The following is a 20,542-nucleotide window of genomic DNA, read 5'->3' as shown; positions in this document are numbered from 1 at the left end:
TATTTGACACACAGAGATCACAAGTAGGCAGAGAGGCAGGCGGTGAGGGGGCGGGTGGGAAGTAGGCTCCCCGCTGAGCAGAGAGCCTGATGTGGGGCTCGATCCCAGGACCCTGAGCGTGACCCAAGTCGAAGGCAGAGGCTTTAACCCACTGAGCCACCCAGGCGCCCCTAAAACTTATAGATTGAATTCTTAATACTTCATGTTGTTGGATGCAGTTAAGAATAATTTTAATAGGAAAAAATCCGTTCTTGTGTGTATACAACGTGGTGCTAATAGCTAACATTTATTGAGTGCTTGGTTTTTCCCAGCTACCATTCAGAGCTTTTTAAATATTTGTTTACTCACAACATGAGATCGGGTTTATTATTACTGTTATTTTACAAACGAAAAGGCTGAGGCACGAGGAGGTAGAGTAAGATGCCCAGAGTCATGGGCCATGTTAGCGGGGAGGCAGAAATATAAACCTGGGCAGTATGGCTCCGGAACCCATGCCTTTTTCATCTGTACTTCACCAGCGAGCTAAATCAGAGCATGGACTGGACACCGCTAACTCTAACAGCCCCCACCCTATCTCCCAAACACTTCTTTCGTTATTAAGATTTCCCTGTGACTTGTATTTGCTTGTATAAGTAATACTAGGGCTGAAGGTTTGTGAAAGAAATTGAAGAAAGAAAAATTTAAGTTCGCATTTGTTAAAAAACTTTTATTCCAAGTATTAGAGACTGCCACCATTTGATTTTAGCAATTGTATTTCTGGGCCTAATTGTGAGATAAAAGTTGTCTGTGGGAGCATATTTTGGGCACCTGTGGTATTGGTGTATCGGTTAGGGGCTAAGTAAATGGAGCAATTTTCCTTTATAAAAATAACTTTATTGTGATATAATTCACATATGATTCATCTATTGGAAATGTACAGTTCAGTGGTTTTTAGTATATTCACAGAGTTTGCAACCATCACTACAGTCAATTTTGGAGAATTTTTATCCCCCTCAAAAAGAAACCCCATTCCCATTAGCATTCACTCCCCACTTCCCCATCTTTCTCAGGCCTGGGTAACCACTGACCTACTTTTGGTCTCTATAAATCAGTCTGTCCCGGGTGTTTCATATAAATGGAATCACCCAACATGTATTTGTGTCTGGCTTCTTTCACTGAGCGTCTTGCTTTCAGAGTTCATCCGTGTTGTGGAATGTGTCAGTACGCCCTTCCTTTTCGTTGCCAGGTAATACTCCGTCATATAGGTGTACCACACTTGGTTTGTCTTTTCATCAGTTAGTGGACAGTTGGGTTTTTCCAGTTTTTGGCTATTACGGATAATGCTGCTGTGAATGTTTGTGTGAAAATATATTTCATTTTTCTTGGAATTGTTGGGGTATATGGTAACTCCTTGCTCAACCTTTTTAGGGCAACTTCCCTTTTGCATTTTGGCTGCTGCTTTGTGTTTTGTTTATGGTGCTTATATCATGGAAAGTTGGTCAGATTAAATTCTCCCACGCACTTGTGCTTTTCTGCAAACTGAGCAACGTTAGAAATGTTAGTTAAATGTGTATGTTTTGTTTCCTTTCCTTAGACTTTATACACACATATCGTCACCGATATCAAGAATATCAATGCAAAACACAAGAACAATAAGGTGAACATAGTAAGTACCTTTTGTTTCCCATGCTCGCAGTATGCACCAGCAGTGTACAGGTTAGACGTACTATACATTGTACGTATTATACATATAATACAGTGTTAATATATTAAGTCTTCTTTCTCCTTTTTTCTTAAGGTGTTGCAGAATTTCATGTACACCATGCTAAGAGACAGCAATGCAACTGCAGCTAAGATATCTTTGGATGTGATGATTGAGCTCTACAGAAGAAACATCTGGTAAGGTATATGTGTTTCTTGAGAAGGAGACAGACTCTCATTCATTTATAATTACTACAAAGTACATAGACAAATATTTTTCTTGATCTCTGTCACAGATTAAGTTGGAAATTTTTTAAAAACAGCAATCCAAATAACTAATAACATCGGCCACCATTTCTTGAGCCGCCTACGCCGCATATGATTTTTTCAACCTTTAGAATAACATAATGCAGCTTATCTGGCATTATCCCCATTTTATAGGTGACAAAACTAAAGTTCATGGAGTGTAAACTTAGTAGTTAGGCAAGGGCAGAGCTGAACTTCAAACCCAGATGTCAGACTGTGAAATCTGTGCTCATTCTACTCTGCCAGTCTGAGGATTTTCAAGTTCATTAATCCCATGTATGTAAAGTATCAGGCTCTGTAAACTTCGGTTTATTGGTACATTGCTCCCAATTCCCGTCTTTTTTACTATAAAAGTAATATTCATTGCAACAAAAAATTAGGAGAAGCTAGAAAGGTTATTAAATTTTTTTTTTATAGTTTTACCACCCAGAGGTGATCACTGTTAATAGTTTATGATATTTTCTCCTATTCTTTTCTTTAATGTGATCTTTTCTTAATGTAATCTTTTTTTAAGATTTATTTATTTATGGGGCTCCTGGGTGGCTCAGTCATTAAATGGCAGCTCCGGTCATGATCCCAAGATCGTTGGATCGAGACCAGCATCAGGCTCCCTACTAGGCAGAAAGCCTGCTTCTCCCTCTCCTACTCCCCTGGTTTGTGTTTCCTCTCTCACTTTGTCTCTCTCTGTCAAATAAATAAGTAAAAATCTTCAAAAAATAAAAGATTTATTTATTGTATAAAGAGAGAGCGTAGGCACACACAAGCAGGGGGAGGGGCAGAGGAGAGGGGAAGAAATCCTCAAGCAGACTCCTGTTGAATGTAGAACCCCACATGGGGCTATATTCCAAGACCCTGAGGTCATGACCTACTGAAATCAAGAGCCAGCCTCTTAGCCAGTTGAGCCACCCAGACGCCCCCTTTAACATACGAATTTTTAGGTACGGTTGGATTTTGCAGTACTATTAAGTTTTTATTCATTTTTTTGTTTCTCTTATCTTGACTATGTATCTGTGTCATTAAAAATTCTTCAAAACAACCCATATTAAATGGCTGCAAAATTTTCTGACATAAAACTGGGCTAAAGTTTAATTAAATGTTTACCTATGGTTGACAATTTAGCAATCCATGACTTTTTTTTTCCTATTACTATTTATTTTTTGCAACCCACAACTTTATTTTTTAATTTTTATTTTATTATTATTTTTTGAAGATTTTATTTATTTATTTGACAGACAGAGATCACAAGTAGGCAGAGAGGCAGGCAGAGAGAGAGAGGAGGAAGCAGGCTCCCACTAAGCAGAGAGCCTGATGCAGGGCTCGATCCCAGAACCCTGGGATCATGACCTGAGCTGAAGGCAGGGGCTTTAACCCACTGAGCCACCCAGGTGCCCCAACCCACAACTTTTTAAACTGTGGAGGAATATATATTGTCTGTTTTGTGCCATTGTCAATGCTTTGAAATGCAAGAGAATGAAAATTTACTTGGAAAACACTCATCTGTCTTACCCCAGGAATGATGCCAAAACAGTCAATGTGATCACAACTGCATGTTTCTCCAAGGTCACCAAGGTGAGCGTCCGCAGAGCTGTGTGGAGGCCGTGAGTAGCAAGGAGACGGGCATGGGAGGCAGAATGGGCTCGCAGTTCGCGTTTGGTCGTGCTGCTCCCTTTGTGTTGAGGCTGCCGCCCTGGGTCATCGGTGCTTTAGAGGAGGCAAATGAAGTTAAGAGTTTTTTAAATGCTTTGTAGTAAACTATAGCCTTAGTGTTTGTTTTCTTCTATAATTCTTGACTGTTCTTTTGGGCCTGGGCACAGCTGAAAGAAATTTAAGAATATGTTTGACTTTTTGTTAGAAAGGCTACAATGTCACTTTTTGGGGTAGGGGCAGAGATGTAGAAATTCCTGGTAGTCTTCTTAAAGGGTAACTGCATAGAGCCTGGCTGTTCTTATCTAAATATATCTTTAAAATTATATATACTTTTGGGACAAATAATGTTATAACAACATTTGTGTTTTAATCGAGAAAAATGGGCCCAAATCCCATCAGTCTGATTTTGTTCCTTCAGATCCTAGTTCTGTGCGAGAATAATGCATAAACAGAAGTATTTATTCTTTGTTGTAAGCTGGGGTGAGTAATTGACTTCATTCTGATTGGTTTTTAGATATTAGTTGCTGCTTTGACATTTTTCCTTGGGAAAGATGAAGAGGAGAAAAAGGACAGCGACTCAGAATCTGAGGTTATACGTTCAACCATAGATGCTTCTGAACTTGACCGTAGTCTATCAGATTTCATTGTTGCTCCCAGTACAGATTGTAAAATCCATGACTGCTCAAGTTAGAAAGACACTTACATATTACTTTTATCTTTTATTGTGTTCTGCCATGCTGAGATTTTATTCTATTTAGAATTTGTCATTTACATTCACTAAGATTCGGTAAAGAACTAATTGTATTCATTTAGCCTTGTTCTTAGTTCAAAAGCTATACCTCTAACTCATTATATAAACTTAGAATGAAAATTGCTGCCAGTGTATTTTCTGAGATGATATCGGTATCATAGAGTGTTTAGAGAAGGAGAGGAATAATATCGTGGCATCTTTTTAAAAGGCAAAATGAAGATATATGTCATGAAATTTTCTTTATTAAAAAATATTTTTTAGTAAAATCAAAAATTTTTAAGAAAAAATATCCTTTCTCATATTAGCATTGTGGTAACAGTACGAGACAATAAGCTCTTTTAATTCATTTTGTTATTAAATAATGTGTGAATAATATATTCTTATTGTAAAAAAATTAGAGATACTATAGGTAAAAATTTTCTTGATCCTGTCTTATTCCCACTTCCCTGTTTCATCTTCACAGATAACCATTTTATTTCCCATGCATTTATGTGTATGTGTTCTATGTATATTAGATCTTTGAAATATACATAAATAATATGTGCATTAGTCTGCAACCTGCTTTCTTTGTGTTGTATATATAGATACACCAATGCATTTAGTACATACAGATCTACCTCCTTCTTTTAACCTCCATATATTCCAGAATATGAATGTTTTATAGCTTAAGCATTTTCCTAATGATAGTGTTTCCAGTTTCCTTTTTCAAATAAAAACGAAGTTGTATTTTATACTTGCATAAGAATTAAAAGCAGAATATAAAAACAAAAATCAGTGCTGCAGTGACAGTCTTTATATGTACCTGTTTGTACACATAGGCAATCTTTTTTATTGAATTTTAAGTCGTGCTCATTTTTGATAGCAGTTGCAGAGTATAAATGCAGAGAAGTCTCCGAAAGCCTTACTGTTTGCTTCTATGCAGATTTTCCTTGTTTACAAAGTAGTTTCTTCTTCAGGATGAAGGACCAACAGCAAGAGACTTGCTAGTGCAATATGCCACAGGGAAGAAAAGCTCCAAACACAAGAAAAGGTTGGAAAAGGCTATGAAAGTACTCAAGGTGAGACTTGTACCTGGCAAATGAGGTAGGAATCATTAAACTGTAGAATATGGGGTTTTTAGCAAAAGCTTTTACGAATTTGAAATAAATAGAATTTTTGAAAAACTTGGAAATGTGTGATGAATTTTTAAGTACTAGTTTTTTAGATGTTGAAATGTTTTCAGCTCTAGCAGAGTCTGTGACTTGAATAAATTTGATTAAACTCACTTTTCACTTGTGATCAAGATGGCCTATAATAGAGTGTTTTTGCTGGATTCATCTTCTCAGAAGAGTATACCAATGAAATACATTTTGTATTTTGCAATGGTTAATCTAAAACCTCATTAATTTAGCCCTTCTTTGTCTTTAAATGTTTATATTTCTAAATTCTTTTAAGTCTCACGGGTGCTATTTGCTGGAACATTTCCGAGGTTTAATGTAAAAAGACAAAAACCACCTTTAGTTCTAGTTGAAAGAAAGTTTTTTTTTTTTTTTAAAGATTTTATTTATTTATTTGACAGAGAGAGATCACAGTAGACAGAGACGAAGGCAGAGAGGCAGGCAGAGAGAGAGAGAGGAGGAAGCAGCAGGCTCCCTGCTGAGCAGAGAGCCCGATGCGGGACTCGAGCCCAGGACCCTGAGATCATGACCTGAGCGGAAGGCAGAGGCTTAACCCACTGAGCCACCCAAGCGCCCCTGAAAGAAAGTTTTTGAAAGAAATTTGTTGTAGGTTCCCCTCCTGCAATAGTGTGGTATAATGTAAATGTTTTTCTTCTCATTTTATCTCAGAAACAAAAAAAGAAGAAGAAACCAGAAGTGTTTAACTTTTCAGCTATTCATTTGATTCATGATCCCCAAGGTATTATAATTATGACTTGCCAAGTTCCTTTCTGGCTTTTTCTCTGGCTGTTACCAAGGAATATAAGCTCCCTGGCACTTAATAAACAGTAATTGTTGTTTACTAGTTGGTTGTAGCCTGGGGAATTATGTTCTAAAGTTGTAATTCCCAGTGCACAGCAAAATAAGAATGTGGAAGAAGAGTTCTTTATGTCTTTAACGAACAGTAGTGGTAGGACATTGTGCTTGACTAAATGAAAACTTGATAATCTCTTATCGGGGCAGATTCTGATTTTGTAGGTCTAGGGTGGGGCCTGAGATACTGTATCTCTAACAAGCTGCCAGGTAGACCAGCTGCCGGTGGTCTGTGGACCCCACTTTGGGAAGCAAGGCTCTGAGAACTGTTAAGTGGGGCTCTTATCAAACAGTCAAGATGTGGATGCTCAGAACCTTGGGGATCCTTCAGACTTAACTTTGGGCACCAGTGAAAGTCCATTCACCTGTGTGTGAATCTTTTCACCTTCTTTATTGCTGCTGTTCGTGACCGTCCTGGTTCAGCAGAGTGGTTTTAGGCGCAGTCACTGATCTGCCACACTCAATGACACACTCACTACCACAGTCACTGATCTAAAGACTGCCTCTCTCTACACCTGTCAGATAATGCTGTGCAGACCGTGGACTCACAGTGTATTTCTCTGATCTTCTGCTTTCCAGATTTTGCAGAAAAACTGCTAAAGCAGCTAGAGAGCTCTACGGAGAGGTTTGAGGTGAAAATGATGCTCATGAACCTCATCTCCAGATTGGTGGGAATTCACGAGGTTCGAATTACGTTATGTTTCTCATTTTGGTGAGAATATTAGAAATAGAATTATTCCTGGTGAAAGGAAAGCCACTAAGGTAGAGCAGCGGCTTAATTTTATCCCTCAAAACCATTTAAACCCATACAATTTAGAGAAGAATAAAATCTTCCACTCCGAAAATAGCAATTTTTATCACTTTGTTTTCTTATCAGTAAATATGGATCTTAAATTCTACATATATTTTTATGGACAGACTATTTTATGTTCTGATTTTCTACTTTATTTGATCAACATGTACGTTTTTCTGAGCCATCATAACCCATGTATTTTTATCAACTATTACTCCATTCTGCAGTTTCTTTATCCCTTTATAGCTTTACTGACTTCCAGATCACTCTGGTGGGAGATTTTCAGTGTTTGCAAACCTGAATTCTCTGGTCATTTATTTCATGTTGAATTAAATTGTAGGAGCTCCTTGGTGGTATTTTATATACATATATATGTATATCTGTATAGTACGTACATATGGAAACTTCACACATACAGACCAACTGCTATTGTAGAAAATGAGATTTCTAGAAAGTTAGGCCGTGAAGAAATGGCATTGAGGTTGTTCCCTATCATTTCACTCTTGAGATTTGCGCTGTGTACATCATTGAATGTGTTCCCTTCTTCCGAAAGTTTAAAAAAGAAAAAAAAGTTTATTTATTTATTTATTTTTTAATTTTTGATTTTTTATAAACAAAAAAGTTTATTTTTTAAAGCTCTTAAAATGTATGTATGTATGTATATATTAATTTATTTATTTTTATGTAATCACACCTAACATGGGGCTTGAACTCATGACCCTGAGATCAGGAGTTGCACACTCTTGCAACTGAGCCAGCCAGGCACCCCCTTCAAAAAGTTTATTCAAAGAAGAAAAGTAAAACAGCCTTATTTATTGAAAATCTAGCAGTGTCAGCATGTATTCAGTTAAAAATTAAAGTACATGTGAGTGAAAGCACTTGTTTCCTTTTTCTAAGAAAAACTTAACATCTAATGAACAAAATGCCTTTTCTCCACGGGCTCTAGTCCTACAGCAGGATTACCAGATGAATTTATGTTATATTTGTGCAGAAATTTCATGTCAGGCCTGAATTTGAGCTTCCTAGGAAAGCAGAAGTGATGTGTAATTTAAGCATGGTTTGATAGAAGTGATACTAGAGTTTCACAACTGACTACAGTTGAGTATCCGTCTTTATACTGAATCTACATCTTCCTTATTACTGGTCTGGTTCTGGTTTTGCTTTGGGGCTAAATGGAAAAAAACCAATTTATTCTGACGCGGTGAACTTTGCTAAGACAAGGCCATGTCCAAAGTTCCTCTCCTTGTAGTTAAAGATGACAGCTGCTTTGGTGAACATTTTGTAATGTATGGTAGTGTCAAATCACAATGCTGGGCTCCTGAAACTAATACGATACTGTATGTCAACTACTGTTTGTAAACTACAGTTGCTTTAGTAACTAGACTCTGTCACCTTTATTTAGGTAGACTCCAGATTGCTAGTCTCTTCTCCGTAAAATACAGAGCTCAGAGTATTGTTGAGCTAAATAGCAAGCTTCCTGCAGTGTGATTGGACTGGTATCCAGTAATAAAATGAGAACTGTGGGGGTTTGGGTGATTAAATTTTACCAGATACTATTCAGGCTCGAGTTACTATTTTATCCCTTGCTTTGGGGCCTATCATTGCTGTTCCTTCCTATAATCCTCTTTATCTTTGAAGACTTAAGAAAGTTAGTTCTGCAGCCACACCGATTTTAAAAATAGAAGAATGTTACATTTTGGTTTCCTTTTTTCCTCCTAGTTGATTGTGCATATACTTCTTCCTTGACATGATGAGGATGGCAGGAGCATGCCCTCCCTTTCCTTGGGTAACACAGTACAGTGGATCATGAATAATTATTGAGAAAAAACAAAAATAAATAATGATCCCTAGTTAGTTGAGCGTGGTGAGAAAATTGCGTTAGGGAAAAATAAACCTCTAGGACATCAATTACATAAGTATTAAAGATTATGCTTCTTTCCACAGCTTTTTCTCTTCAATTTCTACCCGTTTCTGCAAAGGTTTCTGCAGCCCCACCAAAGAGGTAAGCTTCCCACTTGCCACATTCCTTTGCTGAATAAGGGTTGGAATAACTACCCATGCCTTTTGTTTTGGAATTATTAAAGGCAAGAGTGAAGAGTAAAGTGTGTTCTGTTTAAGAAGAGGGGAGGGAAACCCTTTTGTTTTCTTTACCCCAGTCTGTCATGGGTTAATTATTCTGCTTATCAACTTTAAGAAACAGTTATTTTTAGAAGACAAAAGACTGGATTCTCAAAGCAAGTCTTTTTGTAATATTTTAAACAGGTAGAAAGTTCTAAACAAGCAATCTGACCTACTGTAACTGTAATAGATACCAGAATTTTCTGTTACATTATCATTGTCCTCACATGTATTCTCAGTTCAAAACAACATAAGGGCAGGAAAGAAGAGATGGTTGCTTTTGCCTTTGACCTTGAACCAAGATAGAAAGGAAGCCAGCATTTATCGAACCTCTAACAGGAGCCAGGTGCTGTGCTAAGTGCTTTACATAATCATCTCATCAGATCTCGCTTCAGTCCTGTGAGGTGCAGAAATAAAAAGACCAGGGTCCCTCGGCAAATAAATGGCAAATTGGGATTCACCTCACTTCTTCCTTTTGTCGGAGGGCTTGTTCCTAATATATGCTGCCCCTTTGAAGGGAGAGCATGCGTATATATTTTTAGTTATTTATTCAGTGATTTCTAGGCTGGACCCTGAGTTCGTCGCTAAGAATTCCACAGACCACATAAAGGATGTCCTCACCTCCGTAGAGCTTTCAGTCTGGAGGGAGATCCGGAGAGTGCTGTGTATAAAATGTCTACATGGAGAAAAGTATTTTGAGGAAAAGGGAAGAATAAAGACAATACAGAGTGCTGGGGCAAGTTCTAGGTTAGAATATATCAGGAAAGGCATTTTGAAAAGGCAGCGACTGAGCAGGGACCTGAGGGAAGTGAGATGTGAGCCATGCAGGGCTCTGGAGCTCGAGGTTCCGGGTGGAGTTAGGCAGCAGTAGCGTCTAAGGCGAGAACGTGCTTGCCATGTTTAATACTAGTTCTGAGAGGCAGAGCAGTAAACTGACTGTGATCTTTCTGCTCTCTTACATTTTTTAGAAGTAACAAAGATCCTTCTGTATGCTGCCCAAGCATCTCATCACTTAGTACCCCCCGAGGTGAGAACTCTACCCCTTATTTCTGTCTCCTAGCAGTGCCACTACCAACTGTATCATTGTGGCTTTTCTCACTGGGCCGGTTTTTCTTCAAAATGAGAAGAGACACTAACTCTTAAAGAGATGGACATACAAGTTTAGTTATAGAAACTGAAAAAATTTTTTCCTATAGAAAAGTAAAGTTCATTTTAGAAAAGCTGAGAATTCTGACTTTAATTGCTAAATCTTTTGTCAGAGAAGTCAAGAATATCAATAAATTAAAAAGGGGTATCAGTAAACTTATTTATAGTAATTATTTTTCAACGCGGATAATTCCTTTCTTTGATTAAAATAGCATTAGAGGGGCACCTAGGTGGCTCAGTTGGTTAAACATCTAACTCTTGACTCAGGAGGCTTAGGTCTTGATCTCAGGGTCATGAGTTTAAGCCCTGTTTGGGGCTCCATGCTAGGTGTAGGGCCTACTTAAAAATAAATAAAATAGAATAAAATAAAGCAAAATCATTGGGTTGTCCTGAATCAAAGCAATTGTTTAAATCCAACTTGAAAAATAATACTAAAAGAGAGCAGAATTTAATCTGAGGATAGCCGGGAGGACTGCTACCCAAACTATTTTTATCTGTCTTTCTCCGTCTTGAGTCCTTCCAACTCCCAGACTGAGGACGGAAGAGTTTTATGTGAACGGTCTATTGTCCCTTCGTCCTCACATGTTTCAGAGTAGAAGAGGCATTTTATCAGCACTCACCTCTTTTCTTTTATTCCCAATTCAGATCATTCAGTCAGTGCTCACGACTGTGGCCAACAATTTTGTCACCGACAAGAACTCTGGGGAGGTCATGACAGTAGGGTATGTCGAATGTCCCTGGAGGCAGAGGATATGTTTTTAATGGACAGCTGACCCTGGAAGTCCCCAATTTATACCTTTTGATTTAGTCTTTTTAGAAAACCTTAGATTAAACCATCTGAGATTGATGTTTGGGCTTTTAAAATTCATTTTCCTTTTCTAGAATCAATGCTATAAAAGAGATAACAGCTCGATGTCCTCTAGCCATGACTGAAGAACTTCTCCAAGACCTGGCTCAGTATAAAACACACAGAGATAAGAGTAAGATGCCTGTTTTTCTCCGTAGATCAAAGAATATCAAGTGACTCTTTTTTTTATCAATAGACTCTTTGCTCTGGAGTTCCTAATTAAAGGTGTTATTTTACAGATGTGATGATGTCTGCTAGAACTTTGATTCAGCTCTTCCGAACACTGAATCCTAAGATGTTGCAGAAGAAGTTCCGGGTGAGTGAGAGACATGCATGTTAATCAAAGGTTACAGTCTCAGAAGGTGAGACTAGCTTCCTACAGTGTGAGTTTTAGTGTTTTTGAAGCTTCCACTATAAGTACTGGTAATTTTATTCTCAGAACACAATTGAATTAAATCTCGTCGCTTTAACTGTTCTGTAGTTGGCACACGCTCTTTAATGCTGACTGAATCTTACAGACCCATCAGGCTGTTTCCTCTTGAAAGCTTGTGATATCATTAACAGATGAGAATTCCAGAGAAAGGACAGTAACTGATGCCAGTATTGAACAGGCTGTTTCCCAGCCAGGTAGAACCTCTTGGGAAGCGGGAAGGAAGAGAAATGTGTGCTTGGAACAGAAAGAGAGCTGGCGATCTCAAGACTTGAGAATTGGATAGTTGTTGTCCGCTCACTGCCAGTGTCCGGATCATATCAGAGAAGAGCAAGGAAGTAGGAGCACAGTCCTGGCTGAGGGATTTACTTTGCCCCAAGGCATAAGTCGACTGTTTCTGTCCTTTGATTACTTCCATTGTTCATGATTCTCCCTTCTACATTCATCATCTTAGAGAGTCCTATCTTTTGGAGGCTTAAACTCCCGACCCTAAGTTCTATATCTGAGCTGGGATCTAGAGTGTGTGCCTCACTGACGGAGCTTCCCAGGTGCCCTAAGAATCCTTTTCATGAATAATGCCGTCTAAGAACCTTATTAAAAACCTTATTTAAAAAACAAACAAACCCTTATTTTAGGGGGTGGAGAAGGTGACGGAGGGCTCCGTCGGTTAGCATCCACCTCTTGATGCTCATGCTTGGGCTCCGTGCTCCTCAGGGAATCTGCTTGACGTCGTCTGCCTCTGCCTCTGCCCCCACGAGCACAAGCACACGTGCGCACTCTGTCTCTCTCTCAAATAAATAAATCTTCAAAACAATGTTCTTTCCTTTAGGGGAAGCCTACGGAGGCCTCCCTAGAAGCGAGAGTGCAAGAATATGGAGAATTGGATGCTAAAGATTACATTCCAGGAGCAGAAGTTCTAGAAGTTGAAAAAGACGAGGATGCTGAAAACGATGAAGGTTTGTTTTCATTTCACCATTATTGGAGATAAAATCACTCCTATACAGTATCGACCTTGAAATCTTTATGCTGACTGAACATTCATTGAACAGATACTTACTGAGCAAGGACTGTGTGCCAAGCACTGTTAACAGGCACCGGGGATCAAAATGGGCGTGGTTCCTGCTCTTAGGGAACTTGCACTGTAGTGTAGAGGTCACGCCCTCAGGACAGCTGCCCCTTAGGTAGAGCCTGCGGGGCATTCGGGAAAAATATTAGTTTTTTGTTGCCTAGAAAAAACGATGAGGATTAGTCCTGAGCAACCCCCCAATAAGCAGTCCCCTTGTTGAAGAACACTTGTTGGACGTTATTGAATGCTTGAGAAGACTCCGTTCTGATTTCCAGGATTAGCCTTTATTCCTTGATTACTAGAGTCCTGTTTTCTTCATATTAATTCATGAATTGTATCAGCAAAAGTTTGTAAAGCCTTACCCGTGAGCTAGCTGCTGTCAGTGTAAAGATGAATGGTGTCCTGTCCTTGAAGACCTTTCTTAAATAGCTCAGCAGTAAAGTGTTAACCAGCATTTATGATTGAAATGCGGCCTAAGGGCAAGAGAGAAGTCAGGTCTACCCCAGAAGTTCAAAATAGGTCTCAAAGAGGGGCATCTGGGTGTGTCAGTGAGTTAAGCATCTGACTCTTGGTTTTAGCTCGGGTCATGATCTCAGGGTCCTGGCACTGAGCCCCGCGTCCCCACGGACGGGGGAGCCTCCTTGAATCCCTCTCTGCCTCTACACCTGCTCGAGCGGCCTGCGTGCTATCTCAAATAAAGACATTTAAAAAAAACCTCGGGACGCCTGGGTGGCTCAGTTGGTTAAGCTGCTGCCTGTGGCTCAGGTCATGATCCCAGTGTCCTGGGATCGAGTCCCGCATTGGGCTCCTTGCTCAGCGGGAGCCTGCTTCTCCGTCTGCCTCTGCTGCCACTCTGTCTGCCTGTGCTCACTCGGACAAGTAAATAAATAAAATCTTTAAAAAAAAACAAAACAAAACTCAAAGATGCTGACCCATGAGCTATATCTTGACTAATAAGTGTGGAATGGTAGAATAGTGGAGATTTTCCAGGCAAACTGAGCAAAGCCCTGAAGGATATAAGAAACTGATACAGTGGGGGCACCTGGGTGGCTCATTGGGTTAAGCCTCTGCCTTCAGCTCAGGTCATGATCTCGGGGTCCTGGGATCGAGTCCCGCACCAGGCTCTCTGCTCAGTGGGGAGCCTGCTTCTTCCTCTCTCTCTGCCTGCCTCTCTGCCTACTTGTGATCTCTCTCTGTCAAATAAATAAATAAAATCTTTAAAAAAAAAAAAAAAAAAAAAAGAAACCATTAGAGTGTAGGATACAGGGTGGAATGTAGCAGGCGACCAGACTAGAGCTAGAGCTGAGGCCTCCACTGGAGTGGTTGTGTATATGCCATACCAGAAAGATGAACCACTTCCTTGTGGGGAATAACTGAAAAATTGCAAGTATCTGTGATTTCGAAAGCTTACTGTGCTGTGACTCCAGTAAGAACTACTCCTCCTCATTGAGGTATCTACACGGTCCTTCCGCATCCAGAATCTTCCACTTCCGTTCTCTGAATGACTGTTTCTAACGAGCTTCTAAAAACATGTATAAATGCGCTTAGACAAGTTGTCAGACCCTTGCTGTGTGGCCAAGAGAAATGTCCGCTTGCCGTTTTGGTGGAAAGAACATTGGCTCTAGATTCAGACATGATTTTTTTTTTTTTAAAGATTTTATTTATTTATCAGAGAGAGAGAGGGGGGAGAGAGCGAGCACAGGCAGACAGAATGGCAGGCAGAGGCAGAGGGAGAAGCAGGCTCCCCGCTGAGCAAGGAGCCCGATGTGGGACTCCATCCCAGGACGCTGGGATCATGACCTGAGCTGAAGGCAGCTGCTTAACCAACTGAGCCACCCAGGCGTCCCAAAGATTTATTTATTTATTTGACAAGCAGAGATCACAAGTAGGCAGAGAGGCAGGCAGAGGGAGAGGGGAAAGCAAGCTCCCTGCTGAGCAGAGGCTCGATCCCAGGACCCTAAGACCATGCCCCAAGCTGAAGGCAAAGGCTTAACCCACTGAGCCACCCAAACACCCCTCAGACATGATTTTTATGATTTCACTGAATGGCCACTTTTCTAGCAGTGTGGCTTGGGTGGGTATCTTAACTTACAGTGTCTCTTCCTCTTCTTTTGAGTCATGAGAGTTTAAAAAAAAAAAAAAAAAAAAGTGATTCTAAGGTTTTAGCGTATGGTAGATACATGGTCAGTGCTTATTTCCCGTTCTATAAATTAGTTAAATTGATGTGGTTTATTTAGCAATAAACATTGTCCAATCCTTGGTCAGTAGAGCTCCATTGGCTTTAACCTTGCTTTTGCTGAATTTATTTAGACTTACCGTGAGTACAGCATGAAGGGACAGCACTGACAATGTCTTGTGTGTCACACAGACGGATGGGAAAGTACCAGTCTCAGTGAGGAGGCGGATGCCGATGGCGAGTGGGTTGATGTGCTGCACTCTTCTGACGAAGAACAGCAAGAAATAGTAAGTCCTGGAATGTCCTCGTACTGGGCCTCACTCCGATGTTTCTTAAGACCTAATTTGTGCTGGGCGGGGCCGTGGGGAGCACTTAGCTCTCACTTGAGCTGGTCTCTCTTTAAACCTCTCTTGTGTGTATTCCAAGTCCCAGAAGCTCAACAGCATGCCCGTGGACGAGCGCAAAGCCAAAGCGGCAGCCGTTAGCACAAGCCGCGTGTTAACTCAGGAAGACTTCCAGAAAATCCGCATGGCCCAAATGAGGAAGGAACTCGATGCTGCCCCGGGGAAAGCCCAAAAGAGGAAATACGTTGAAATTGATAGTGATGAGGAGTCCAGGTAAAACGACCCATCCCGGGGCTGCTCCTGTCCGCTCCTGTGGTGGCGCGGATCAGGAGAAGGGCCTCCGCCCTGGTTTCAGACGATACTTGTCCTTCACCGCAGGGGCGAGCTGCTTTCTCTTCGGGACATTGAACGCCTTCATAAGAAACCGAAGTCTGACAAGGAGACACGGCTAGCAACGGCCATGGTAAGTGAAGTACCATTTCAGCCCCCGGTTCTTCAAACAAAAAGCAAATAAGGTGAAGAATGAACTAAAAGGAGCAGTGTTTTATTCTGATGTTTTAAATAAAGGTATAAATAGTGTAGAAGAAAATGCACAGGCATTGGTTCTGTTAGATGAGTTTTAACAAATAGCCAGGAAACCACCAATCCAAAACAAGATGTAGAACACAGAAAGGCCCTACCCCTGTGCTGGCATCTGGGCCGCTCAGTGCATTTATCCAGGCTATTGGGAAAGCAGGGGGATGTTTATAGTCGTTAAAGAAAAGCCTCTGGCACGGGCTGTGGCCGTATCTGGTTGCACATCTCCAGCCTCCAACCTCCTGTCTCACCAGCTCCGGTTTCTACACCTTACTTGTTTTGCGCACCATCCCATACTGGTTCCACATTCCATTGGTACTGGAACCTGTTCAGATGAGTTTAAAAACCCATATTCTTCCTTCTCCACCTTCTCATTTTCTGTCCGCGCTTCCTGAAAGTCTCCACCTCCCCCTCTCTCTCGCTGTGCATGCCTTCGGCCGGCCGAAAATAGCTCATTCCTTCCTAGGAAGCTCCTCTGATCTGACTGGCTGAATTATGCCCTTTTCTGCCACTGAGCTCCCTTGCCCCATTTCAGTGTACCATGGTCATTTCTCCCCTGGAGCGAGTTACTGGGGAACAAGGACAGAGTTGCAGCCTCCTTTTGTCCTTGGCATCAGTAGAGCGCCTGGCGTGTCTATGGGGGAGCTGACCCTCGAAGTGTTCTTGTGTGTGTGCTAATAGGCCGGAAAGACAGACCGAAAGGAATTTGTGAGGAAGAAAACCAAAATGAACCCATTTTCCAGTTCCACAAATAAAGAGAAGAAGAAACAGAAGAATTTTATGATGATGCGATACAGCCATAACGTCCGGTCAAAAAACAAGCGTTCCTTCCGAGAAAAGCAGGTGAGTTCAGTGAGGCTTGATTGGTGAGAGCGCTGTTGTCGTTTTAAGATGTCTGTACTCTTGAGGCAGTTGTGCCTTTAGGACCCTGTGTTACGTGTGTCTTAGGATTAATGGGGAGCATTATTGGAGAGCACGGAGAGGGGGGAAGTGGTCAGGACATGCAAATCCTACACCTGACTGGGTTGAGTTCACCTGTGTGACCAAAGGGGCGTCCATTTCCTTCCTCAAAGGAGTGGAGGCTAGACGGTCTGTAAGGTCAGCCCTATGCTAACAGTCTCGACACTACATCTGTGAAATACAATACGATCCTTCCTTATGTGCCCTTTTGCAAAGCTTTTATGTTTACAGGTTTCCATATACAGGCTTTGCTGTGTAGTCCTATGCTGTCCAGCTGGCTGGCTTATTTAGTAATTCATTATAATAATAAAACAGATTCATGTTTTCTTACCTTTCTCCACGGGGAAGGTACCAGAGCATTTCTAAATGTATTCTGAAGGATCGCAAGGAAACCAAGTCAGGAGCAAACCAGGGTTCCTAGATTGCTAGCCAAGGATGAGCCTGCCAGGCCAGAAAGTTAATGGCCCGATTTCCAGGGCAGTGTTCCATCTGGGGGGGCACCATGGGAGTATTAACTAAATTAAGGTGCCATTTAAAATCTACCTGGGGCTCCTGGGTGGCTCAGCCGGTTAAGTGTCTGCCATTGGCCCAGGTCATGATCCCAGTATCCTAGGATCAAGCCCTGTATCTGGCTCCCTGCTCAGTGGGGAGCCTGCTTGTCCCTCTCCTGCTGCTGCTCTTCCTGCTTGGGCTCTATGTGTCAAATAAATAAAATACTTCAAAAATAAAATCTATCTGCTTACTTCATTTTCCTGGTTCTAAACTATGTCCAGCAACATCATGTAAATAATACAGTGACAGCATTTTGAAGAGAGGTTGTTAAAATTGAGATGTAAAGCAGGGTACCCTTTTGGATTTTAAATACCCGAGTTGTGAGGTGCTGGGGGGGCTCAGTCAGTCAGGCCTCTGACTCTGGATCTCAAGGTCGCGACATTGAGCTCACGCGCTTAGCAGGAAGTCGGCTTGGATTCTCTTTGTAGGACGGTAGGGTTGAAGAAGGGTAACCACTGAGTTTTAGCATGGTTTGTTCCTTCCTTTATTACGAAGTTTTTGTGACCGAGGGTGTTCCCCGACTCCCTCCTCCTCTGTTGGTTCAGCAAGATTTTTTCTGGCATGATCTGGAAGCCTAGCTTCGTTCCCGGCCAGCACCTCTTGAGTCATGAGGTGAAAGGATTTTTTATTTAGAAGTAAGAGTTCACGGGACATCGCACCTGTTGGTTCAAGAATGTCTTTCCTTTGTTCTCCAGTTTCTTTGTCATTTAGAACCTTGAGAGGAGAATTTCTGTTTATGGATCCTTGCCCCATAGTTTCTTCAAGGTCTCTTCATTACAAAATTTGACTCTGGGTTCCTGATTTTCTCTTACTCTCTTCTTCCCTCTAGACCAGCCCTTCCCAATAGAAATTCCATACAAACCGCATGAATAATTTTAAAATAAAAAAATAAAAAGAGGTGAAATTCATTTTAGTAATAATCTTATTTAAGCTAATATATCCAAAATAGTATCATTTCAGTATATGATCAGTATAAAAGTCATTAGATACTGTACCCTCTTGTTTTTGAACTAACTGAAGCCAGTGTGTTTTACCCTTGTGGCACATCTCCGCCTGGACTAGCCATTTTTCCAGTGTCCAAGCACCGCATGTAACTGGTGGCTGCGGGATCGGCTATGCAACTTCAGAGCATCCCCCAAACGGACATGTGATCTAAAATAGAAGAACCCAGTTCAGTCTACCTTTTGTGTCTATCTTTTGCTCCTCACACATTACACGTCTGACATTTATGGTCACACACAGCGTGTGAATGTTCTGTCCCTACGCGAGTAGTTTTCTATAATACTGGCAAGGTGTCCTGCAATGCTGTGCTGACGTTGTTTTCCTGGAGGCGGTGTCAATCCCCACAGATTCATTGATCCCACAAGCCACTGTCATGAGACTACACCTGCCGCCTTCCCCAGGTCCCCTCCCGAAAACGCACGCACGCACGCACGCACGCACACACGCAGACACACACACTTCAGAAAGCAGTCGCAAGCCCAGGTGATAACCTGTGTTTCTGACCAGTTACCCACTCTTTCAGTTTGATTAATTTGCTCCAGCTGCTTAGGGGACTCAGAGCAGTGGTTACTTAAGTTTACCAGTTTAGTAAAGGGCCCAGATGAACAGCCAGGTGAAGAGAAACAGACGGCAAGGTCTGGGAGGGTCCTGAATGCAGAACCTTCTGTCCCTGTGGACACACGTGGGATACGTCGCCCTCCCAGTGCAGATGTGTTCACTAACCTAGAAGCTCTCAGAGCCTCACACTGAAAGGATTTTTTTTTTTTTTTTTTTTTTATTTGACAGAGAGAGAGACACAGCGAGCGAGGGAACACAAGCAGGGGGAGCCGGACAGGGAGAAACAGGTTTCCCGCCGCACAGAGAGCCTGACGTGGGGCCCCCTCCCAGGACGCTGGGATCATGACCCAAGCCGAAGGCAGATGCTTAACAACCCAGCCACGCAGACGCCCCTAGAGGGATTTTTTGAAGGCTTCATCACTTGGGCAGAATCAATTATTAGTTCCATTTCCAGCCTCTTTCTCCTCTCTGGAAAATAATGTGTGTTCAGGGTGGAGGGGGCCAAAAATCCGAAGGTCTTTCTTCGGCCAGCCCATTTCCAGGAACCCATCTGGTTGCCTCAGTAGAAAAGATGCTCCTAGTGCTCTTGCCATGTGGAATTTACAAAGGTTTCGGGAGCCTTGTGTCAGGGACAGGGTCAAAGACCAATATTAACAGGAGATGCCCTTATCACTTAGGAAATGACCAGTTCTAGGAGCTCTGTGCCAGGAACCAGGGCTAGAGACCAGTGTATATTTTCTATTATTTCATACACCCGAAGCACCCTCTGGAAAAGTCACATTTCATACCCCTTCGACTCCTCCATGATGTTTTGTTGTCTTAAATAAAAATGTCTTCCATGGCTTGACAAATGTACATGAGGTCTTTTTTTTTTTTTTTAAGATTTTTAAAATTTATTTATTTGACAGAGATCACAAGTAGGCAGAGAGAGAGAGAGAGGAGGCAGCAGGCTCCCCGCCAAGTGGAGAGCCTGACGTAGGGCTTGATCCCAGGATCTGGGGTTATGACCTGAGCCGAAAGCAGAGGCTTAACCTACTGAGCCACCCAGGCGCCCCGCATGAGGTCTTGTTATACATTTTTGGAGTACACTCACAGAATATGTGAAAAGGTCGGGCATCTGGGTGGCTCTGTCAGTTAAGTGTCTGCCTTTGGCTCAGGTCATGATCCCAGGGTCCTGGGATTGAGCCTAGCATTGGGCTCCCTGCTCCTGGGGGAGCCTGCTTCTCCCTCTCCCTCTGCCTGCCCTTCCCCCTGCTTGTGTGTGTGTGCTCGCTCGCTCTCTCTCTCTTCCTCTTTCTCTGCTAAATAAGTAAATAAATAATCTTAATTTTAAAAAGAAGAATACGTAAAAAGATGAGGCTAGAAAAGGAAGGTAAAGCGTATGGCAGAGAGAGGAGGAGCTTGCAGTGCGGCCGTAAGAAAGGTAAAGGAAGAGGAAGGAGAATACACAGGTCCCTTGTGTTCGGATGCTGGCAGCTGAAGGGGAAGGGAACTGAGATGTTTATCACAAAGTTTAATGAGCAGAATTAAAGCTATGGAACCTTGGGTTATAACATCATTCTCTAACATACAGTTCTTACC

The 20,542-nt window shown here is 41.7% G+C and overlaps 1 protein-coding gene across 3 annotated transcripts in view; it reads left to right on the top strand.

Moving 5' to 3' along the window:
* Positions 1 to 20,542, top strand: part of SDAD1 (SDA1 domain containing 1) — a 30,574-nt gene that overhangs the window by 7,292 nt on the left and 2,740 nt on the right. For 2 of the 3 annotated variants that reach the window (XM_045079890.1, XM_045079891.1), the window contains 18 exons: positions 1,574 to 1,645; positions 1,778 to 1,878; positions 3,498 to 3,555; positions 4,148 to 4,222; positions 5,341 to 5,442; positions 6,211 to 6,280; positions 6,973 to 7,076; positions 9,131 to 9,188; positions 10,273 to 10,331; positions 11,096 to 11,172; positions 11,333 to 11,430; positions 11,537 to 11,613; positions 12,557 to 12,683; positions 15,162 to 15,256; positions 15,396 to 15,586; positions 15,692 to 15,776; positions 16,571 to 16,732; positions 19,190 to 19,816. In XM_045079890.1, coding sequence (XP_044935825.1) covers positions 1,574 to 1,645; positions 1,778 to 1,878; positions 3,498 to 3,555; positions 4,148 to 4,222; positions 5,341 to 5,442; positions 6,211 to 6,280; positions 6,973 to 7,076; positions 9,131 to 9,188; positions 10,273 to 10,331; positions 11,096 to 11,172; positions 11,333 to 11,430; positions 11,537 to 11,613; positions 12,557 to 12,683; positions 15,162 to 15,256; positions 15,396 to 15,586; positions 15,692 to 15,776; positions 16,571 to 16,732; positions 19,190 to 19,273 — 1,695 coding nt within the window. In that variant the 3' untranslated portion in view covers positions 19,274 to 19,816. Of the gene's footprint in view, positions 1 to 1,573; positions 1,646 to 1,777; positions 1,879 to 3,497; positions 3,556 to 4,147; positions 4,223 to 5,340; positions 5,443 to 6,210; positions 6,281 to 6,972; positions 7,077 to 9,130; positions 9,189 to 10,272; positions 10,332 to 11,095; positions 11,173 to 11,332; positions 11,431 to 11,536; positions 11,614 to 12,556; positions 12,684 to 15,161; positions 15,257 to 15,395; positions 15,587 to 15,691; positions 15,777 to 16,570; positions 16,733 to 19,189; positions 19,817 to 20,542 lie in introns of those variants that run through there. The other variant, XM_004766253.3, reaches the window with a different exon arrangement.

Source organism: Mustela putorius, unplaced genomic scaffold (assembly GCF_011764305.1).
Source record: "Mustela putorius furo isolate JIRA1106 unplaced genomic scaffold, ASM1176430v1.1 tig00000430_pilon_pilon_pilon, whole genome shotgun sequence".
NCBI lineage: Eukaryota > Metazoa > Chordata > Mammalia > Carnivora > Mustelidae > Mustela > Mustela putorius.
Note: the sequence above shows the minus strand (reverse complement) of the source record. Positions and strands in the feature narration are given on the sequence as shown.